This window comes from Megalobrama amblycephala, linkage group LG1 (assembly GCF_018812025.1).
Source record: "Megalobrama amblycephala isolate DHTTF-2021 linkage group LG1, ASM1881202v1, whole genome shotgun sequence".
Taxonomy (NCBI): Eukaryota; Metazoa; Chordata; class Actinopteri; order Cypriniformes; family Xenocyprididae; genus Megalobrama; species Megalobrama amblycephala.
The window spans coordinates 39286548-39295307 of NC_063044.1; the positions used below are offsets into that span (position 1 = coordinate 39286548).

General features: G+C 40.1%; 1 protein-coding gene across 1 annotated transcript; it reads right to left on the reverse strand.

The window, feature by feature from the left end:
- Nucleotides 1–4966: 4966 nt before the first annotated feature.
- Nucleotides 4967–8758, reverse strand: actb2 (actin, beta 2). Its single transcript, XM_048192430.1, has 6 exons — nucleotides 8605–8758; nucleotides 7168–7297; nucleotides 6812–7051; nucleotides 6064–6502; nucleotides 5782–5963; nucleotides 4967–5681 (listed from the first exon to the last, which is right to left on the reverse strand). Exons 2-6 carry the CDS (start codon nucleotides 7288–7290, stop codon nucleotides 5538–5540), a joined length of 1128 nt encoding a protein of 375 aa, XP_048048387.1. The 5' UTR covers nucleotides 7291–7297; nucleotides 8605–8758; the 3' UTR covers nucleotides 4967–5537.
- Nucleotides 8759–8760: the final 2 nt, after the last annotated feature.

Sequence of the window (8760 nt, forward strand, 5' to 3'; positions counted from 1 at the left end):
TGTTATCATTTATCATGTGACCTAACAGCGTCAGTTACGTCGCTTCACTGTCATTCACAGTGGCCTCATGGGATAGTGAAGTGTCAATTTTCATTTAGTTTAAAGGATTAGTTCACTTTCAAATTAAATTTTCCTGATAATTTACTCACCCCCATGTCATCCAAGATGTTCATGTCTTTCTTTCTTCAGTAGAAAAGAAATTAAGGTTTTTGATGAAAACATTCCAGGATTTTTCTCCTTATAGTGGACTTCAATGGAGTCCAAACGGTTGAAGGTCAAAATTACAGTTTCAGTGCAGCTTCAAAGCGTTCTATGTGATCCCAGATGAGAAATAAGGGTCTTATCTAGAGAAACGATTGCTCATTTTCTAAAAAAAAAGTTTTAACCATAAATGCTCATCTTGAACTAGCTCTCTTCTTTATGCTAGTGCAAGTATATAACAAATAGTTCAAACTTTGACCTGTGGATGGCAGTAATACACTTAGCAGTGTCTACACTGCTGGAATTCAAATAGAGAAGAAGAAGAAGAGAGCTAGTTCAAGATGAGCATTTATGGTTAAAGGTCCCGTTTTTCGTGGTTTTTTTGAAGCTTTGATTGTGTTTATAGTGTGCAATATAACATGTGTTCATGTTTCGCGTGTAAAAAAACAGTATTTTTCACATAATTTACTTATCTGTATACCGCTGTTTCCACTGTCATAAAAACGGGCTGATGACTTCCTTGTTCTATGAAGTCCCTCCTTCAGAAATACGTAACGAGTTCTGATTGTGTCAGCGGTTCCTGTGTTGTGATTCGACAGCAGCTTAGCGCTCCTTGCCCGGAAAGGTCACGCCTCTTACCATAACGTGGAGATGCACGCGCTCAGTGCTGCACATAGTTTTACATGTGGATTATAATTTTCGGGAACCGAGTTAAACATAAATTTAGTGATGTGATGTTTGACACCGAGGCTTCGAAGCTTGTATCAAAAAAACGAAACATCTCACAGTGAAGCACTGTAACGGAGCTTGATTCGTTTTGCCATAACCACGTGATAGGTGACGTCCGAAGCTTCGTTTTCGCACACAACCACGTGACTGCTTCGTATTCTGATTCACATAACATGAACCCTTGCGCAGATGTGAAGTGTCATTTGCTTTTTAGCAAAAGAATATGCCATAATACGAATAAATATTTACATGTGTTCAGTTTGTATTTATTCCCAGTTCATACTTCATTCTATGACAATCATTTATTTTGATAATATATGCCAAAGCTTGCCTATTTCTCCCCCCAAATTTTATTCAGACTCATTTATTCAAATTGTGTAAGTGAAATGACACGTGAAAGACTTTTTTTATGTATAATAATAATTTACATTGTTTTATATGCTTTTCATAGCACAAACTGATTTATTACATGAAACAGTCCAAAAATAGCTGCGTCGTCTGGGACGCAAAGGCAGTTTTTCCACCTTTTGACCACAAGATGTCGTTAGCGTGCACTATGTTGAAAAGCTTCGAGTAATGAACCTTTTTACTATACACTTGAGGGGAAAGCCTCGGTGCTTCACAAAGCTTCATTTCGCCATCACTACATAAATTGTAACCATTGAGCTCTAAGTACAGCGTCCCTGGGAAGGCCAAACAAAGGTGATTGGACTGCGGGATGAAAATAACAGCGTTTCGACGACATGGCGACAAACACACTCTACAAACGCAACATGCTCTTCTCCGTGGGAGCGCAACAAGACCACGCCCCCTTTTTTGTGTATTCCTGTGGGCGGAGGTTAGTCAAAAAACTGTTTTAGTGACGTCATTAAAGAAGGAAGTAGAGGGATGTAGTCCAAACTGGCCGTTCGACGTAGGCGACTTCTGTTAAATAATATATCTCGCTTGCCATTGAACTTTGGGCTTTAAAATTTTACAGATTTTATTTATACTCTAACAACAACATTACACACTAACTAAAGTTTGAAACATGGGATCATGAAGAACGGGACCTTTAAAACTTATACAATTTTTAATTTTTTTTTTTTTAGAAAATGAGTGATGGTTTCACTAGATAAGACCCTTATTTCTCGTCTGGTATCGCTGTAAACTGTAATTTTGACCTTCAACCATCTTGAGGCCATTTAAGTCCTCTATAAGGAGAATAATCCTGAAATGTTTTCATCAAAAACCTTTATTTCTTTTCGACTGAAGAAAAAAGGACATGAACATCTTGGATGACATGGGGTGAGTAAATTATCAGGAAATTTTAATTTGAAAGTGAACTAATCCTTTAAGCTGATAAATATATAAAACTTAAATAATAAAATAGCTCAAAACTACTATCAAAGCACATAACAAAATTCTTAAACTTTAACTAAAATGAAAAAGAATGTACGAATACATAAAAATAAAAACTATTTCAAAATTTTAATGAAAACTATAGAAGTATCTCAGTGAAAATAAAAAATAACGCTGGGTAGACAGAGGGTCTGTCCTGGAGGTGAGGCCTCCTACCAGAGGTGTAAAGTATTTGAGTAAATGTAATTAGTTACTGTACTTAAGTATCTTTTTGGCTACTTTGTAGTTGTACTGAGTATCAAAGATATTAGCAACTTTTACTCTCTACTTGACTACATTTTTGAGCAAGTAAATGTACTTTTTACTCCACTACATTTGTGATGAGTAACGCAATTACAAATTACATTTCTCATGGCACCTAACTTTCTCTGCAGCAGTTTGTTTCGGCTATAAAGAAGCGATATTGGCATCTAAGTGCATTGAATGTACTATATCTTGTGCGTTTTGCCTTTACTCACCCAAAACTTGTCAATAACGATACTTTACGTGAATGTGAGTGCATTAGCAGGTAGCTAATAGTGCATAGTGCATCTCTTATTAGCCTACATTCAGTATGAGTAAAATACTCAAGTACTGTTAAAATCAGATACTCTAAGTCTTTTACTCAATTCGTATTGGAATTGGTGACTTGTAACTTCTAATGGAGTCATTTTCGATGTAAGGTATCTGTACTTTTACTCAAGTATTGTTTTCAGGTGCTCTTTACACCTCTGCACCACAAAATTGCTCTGAGACCTCGGGTGCTCATTTGACCACAGCTCTAGAGAGGCCCCGAACACAATGGATCTAATGACACTGGAGTTTGTCCATTTCACAGTCACTGACAGCAGCAACCCTCGCTTCTGCTCATTATAACATCACAACAAAAATAAAATACTTGAGTGCATTTTGCATGGAGCAAATCAATCATAAATCATGTCTGTGGGATAGGACTGAATGAGTCTCTCCAATAATTGTGCAATCAATGAGAAATAGCGCTGTGAATGCTGATGTCTCTGTCGCCCACTACTCACTTATTAGTGGCTTGCTCCTCTGTGTAATTATTTCATCATGAATGGAGGGGAACATTCGTGCGTGGCCCGCGTTCCTGCGTGAACATACCGCACCACAATCAAGAGACGCGGGCGTTTGCTGAGGCACACATCCCCGTGGGATGTCTGAATGTATGTGGGAGGCTAAATTGAAGGGATGAATGACATTTTGTACTTGTGTTGGGGGTAGGGAGCGAATTCAGATTAACTCGGCTGATTATGAGATTCATGCGTTTCATTTGTAAATCATTTGCGTTAGCTGCTTAATGAATAAAAGATTACAGGCTAGTTTTTGAGACAACTTTACAAAAATAAAAATTAAATGGTAAGTGGTAATAAAAGATACAGCTAAAGTAAACCAAAAGACAGCTATGTATGTTTGATAAATAATAAATATTGATTTGTTTGATGTTATTCAATACAATGAAAGTAAAAAGTCTACCTCAGCTGTTAATAAAGTACATCTGTACTATAGGCTACTCTACACATGCACAGATGTACACAGCAGGAAAATCTCTTGATCATTTTTCATCAAGTGCTGTCAGACGAGAAGCAGCTTGCAGTAAATCATATGCAACTAGGGCACCCATCTTTATAAGTATCTACTACATCAATAACCAAAGTTCAAGCTCACCAGGATCAACCTAAAAACAGCAGCCAGTTATTAGTGTATATTGTTAGCACAAATTGGATATGTGCCACGTTTTGTTATTCTATTTCATGTCACTTACTGAATTTTTTGTATTCTTCCCAAGAGAAAACAGTCTCTTGCACCTTGATTGAGTTACTATGAGTCTGTGTTCATGTTTCCTCAAATCAAAGCATCAAGAATTTCGTTTCATGTGTATGTAGCGCCATCTGCTGTACAGTTACGTGAAGTGCAAATTAAAATATAACACCATCTGACCATGAGGCGGCATAATGCTCTCTCATAACGTTCAAACTTCAGTCTAAAGGCACAAATATAAATTTGTATTCACTCACAACAGCTCACTAAAGACGCAATGAACAGATTAATAAACTTAATTTAACTTAGCTCCGTAAAAATTATAGTCTTCACCTGTTGATTAAAACTTGGTTACTTTCCCCATATGCTTAAAATTTCCCACAGTAACGCTGACATTAAATGTCTTGATATTGGAGTTTATATGCACAAGCATAAAACTGACATTGACCTCCATTTTTAAAGGGTGTTCTCAAAGCTTTGGTGTGGTTTTATCCCATGTAAACAGTGAAGGCCAATTAAAAGCAGTTTGAAGCTACATTTATGAAGGAAACATGTAAATAAGCTTGATAAAAGCCCAATTTGTGTTAGTTTGAGCATTTGAAAGCATTTAAGAGCAAGTTATTTGCCATGTACACCATTTTAAGCTCAAATTGAAAGATTTGAGTTTGTTAAAGCCACCTACAACACCCTGATAACCCTGTTTGATCAGGTCAAGAAAACCCATTTATCTTCTTTCACCCAAGTGCTCTGGAACTGAAGAGCATACTCCAATAAAGTGTAATTACAACACGAAGAAGATCAAAGACTAGTTTTATTAAATATAATATACTTCTACTCAAGTTCATTCAGCACCAACACAGGAAGTCACACAGGAATATGATGTCTTACACATGTGCACTTTTATTGGAATTGAATTAGTCAGTGTACAGGTTGGCCCCACCAAATGTCTGGCACCGCCACGTTCCACACAGCTTTTACAATATGCCCAGGGGGAGAATGGATACCTTTACATCTTGAATGGTAAAGCTTAGTTTTTTGGAACAAAGAAAAAAAAAAAAAAAAAAAAGAAAAAAAAAATAACCCAAGATTTTAAGGCTGAAAAGTACAAAAACCCAGACGTTGTTTTGTTACATAATTTACATACAATACTACAATGTTAAGTATGCTCCCAATTACTGGGCAGCCTTCATAGAGGCAAATAAGTTTCGGAACAATGCATTTAACAAACATTTGGAATGACTAAAGAAACAAAACAAAAACCATTGAGTCCTCAGATGCATTGTAGAACTTCGGGGATGCTTATTTGCCAAAAAACATTGCCGTCACCTTCACCGTTCCAGTTTTTAGATCCTGAGTCAAGCGCCAAAAATAACAAAAGCCATGCCAATGTTGTCGTTTGAAGTTTTTCTCTGCGCAGTTTGAGTCGGCGTGAAGTGGTAACAGTCCGTTTAGAAGCATTTGCGGTGGACGATGGATGGTCCAGACTCGTCGTACTCCTGCTTGCTAATCCACATCTGCTGGAAGGTGGACAGGGAGGCCAGGATGGAACCTCCGATCCAGACAGAGTATTTACGCTCAGGTGGGGCGATGATCTGTGGAGAAACAAATGATTAGCACAATGCACGAGTTGCATATGCATTCAGTTACAGACTGATATGAGTGTTAAGGGTCAAAGTTCAGACCACAGCTCACCTTGATTTTCATTGTGCTAGGGGCCAGGGATGTGATCTCCTTCTGCATCCTGTCAGCAATGCCAGGGTACATGGTGGTACCACCAGACAATACAGTGTTGGCATACAGGTCCTTACGGATGTCGACATCACACTTCATGATGGAGTTGAAGGTGGTCTCATGGATACCGCAAGACTCCATACCTGCAGAGCAAGAGAAAAAAAGGTTAACCTTGGTTCTTCAATTCTCCTTCAAATCAAATCTAGAGTACACACACCAGGTAACGTTTGTCAGGAAACCTACCCAAGAAGGATGGCTGGAACAGAGCCTCTGGGCACCTGAACCTCTCATTGCCAATGGTGATGACCTGTCCGTCAGGCAGCTCATAGCTCTTCTCCAGGGAGGAGGAGGAAGCAGCGGTGCCCATCTCCTGCTCGAAGTCAAGAGCCACATAGCAGAGCTTCTCCTTGATGTCACGGACAATTTCCCTCTCAGCTGTGGTGGTGAAGCTGTAGCCTCTCTCGGTGAGGATCTTCATGAGGTAGTCAGTCAGGTCACGGCCAGCCAAGTCCAGACGGAGGATGGCATGGGGCAGGGCATAACCCTCGTAGATGGGCACAGTGTGGGTGACACCATCACCAGAGTCCATCACGATACCAGTGGTACGACCAGAGGCATACAGGGACAGCACAGCCTGGATGGCAACGTACATGGCAGGGGTGTTGAAGGTCTCGAACATGATCTGTAACGAGAGAGGAGAAGTTAACCAATGCTCAAAAAGTTACAGCACATCATCCACACACCCATGCAGGGGTTAGTTGAAAATCTAGAGTAAAGAAACAAAAGTGCACAAAGAATCAGAGTGCAGAGGAGACTGCAAAACAGGCAGGCAAAAGTATAGATAACCTGCTGCTTCCAGCAAAAGATGAGAAACTCAGGAGCTCAGAGGAAACAAAGCCTGGAGGAAGTGAACGAATGAAGAGGAGAACTTAAATGAGGTAACAGGACAGACAAGAGACTTCAAAGCACCATTTGCTAGCCAAAAACCCACCTGTGTCATCTTTTCCCTGTTGGCTTTGGGGTTCAGGGGGGCCTCTGTGAGCAGGACGGGGTGCTCCTCTGGGGCAACACGCAGCTCGTTGTAGAAGGTGTGATGCCAGATCTTCTCCATATCGTCCCAGTTGGTGACAATACCGTGCTCGATGGGGTACTTCAGGGTCAGGATACCCCTCTTGCTCTGAGCCTCGTCACCAACATAGCTGTCCTTCTGTCCCATACCGACCATGACGCCCTGTAACGAAGAAAAGCATGTTAATTTTTGTAAAATGTTCAGGAACTAGAGAATAAAAGCATGAAAATTCATATTAAAATCAGTCAGCCCAAAATCGTTTATCCTCCATCTCTCACCTGATGTCTGGGGCGACCCACGATGGATGGGAAGACAGCACGGGGAGCATCATCTCCAGCGAATCCAGCTTTGCACATACCGGATCCGTTGTCAACAACCAGTGCGGCAATTTCATCATCCATGGCTGAACTGTAAAACAGAGTGAAGTGTGTTTTTGAAGTGCACTGCTGCCATGTAAGAAAGTGTCAGCGAGCATGTGACCATGTGGAGTCAACTTCCTGTTTCATGCTGCATTCTACAGTCTGACCGCTAGTGGGTGCTAGAGTGACAATGCGCGCCTCAGATATGCCAGACAAAGGAAGTCCCTCTGCATTCTCTCATTATTACCATAAAAGGCAATGGATTGAGCCGCTTTGCGGCTGCCGGCGGTGTGGCACTCAGCCAGAGTCGTATGGTTCAGTAAAAAGGAACAGATTTCGACATTCATCACGCCAGGGCCACTCCCTAAAAATTCTACACGAATGAAGTTTTACATCCTCTTTCATCCTCGCCTGGTATCAATTACGCAACCGAATTTCGACGGGTGTCTGCCCAACATTACTGCGTCACAGATCTGCAGTCACTTCAAATGACTCCATAAGAGCAGACTTGTGCAAAAGCACTTGTGAGAGATCACAGTCAGCCCATTCACTTTTATATTCTAGTCTTTATCAATTAGTTTTAAGAAAAATTACTGTTCGACACAATTATAGGAGTTCAAATGCATCCGGAACGCTTTACGCCAGTTATTAAAATTGACCACACCTTATATTTCGAAACGCTTTAATAGTGAATGAAATAACTGTTACTTGACTAATCGTCAGTTTTAAGGGAAGACTGAAAGGCTGCATGCGCCATTATAAAGCGCCAGTATTCACTAAAAATGTTTTATGTGCTGAAAGTGAACGAAAAACTCATCTTTGATGGTTTAGTGATCGAATAAGTGAGTTAGATTCACCAGGTTTACAGAAGGTGAACGCTGGTTAAGTTAGCCGGTTAGCTAAAGTAGGTCACACCCTTCTGCAGCACTGCCTGCACAAAGAACTTCCCATGCCGGCTATCCAGCAAGTGTGTAACATGCCTCACAAATATACATCCTTGAAACTGTCGAGTCAAGTTTATAGCCGTTAAAACACGGTTAATCTGAGCACATCTTAAATGTTAAGAAAGGCGAACTCTTATTTTACACCGGCCCATTCAATGTCGTGTCTACAACGGATACCATCATTTCCACCTGACATGTCCAGCACAGTATATAAAGTTGTGATAATATAGCAAAAATTTACATAAAAATAACTACAAATTAATGAATAGCAACAGTTTAAGCAGGCGTTAATACTTAAAAGTGAAAAGACCGGTAACTTAGTCTAATTTCTTCATCCAGTTTTATTTATACATCATTGTTACATGTTTAAATTAATATTAATGAACTAATAAAAGCTGAAAAATAAACTCACCTTAGGTTTGGGGGATTTGTCGACTTAAGAGAATGGGTTACAAGCTGATGATATTCCGCACTAGCTGCGTGTGGAGGAGCTCAAAGTGAGGTTGAAAGGCTGGGCGAGCTCTTTTATATGACGGCATATGCCCGGCTCTAGCCATAAAAGGTAAAC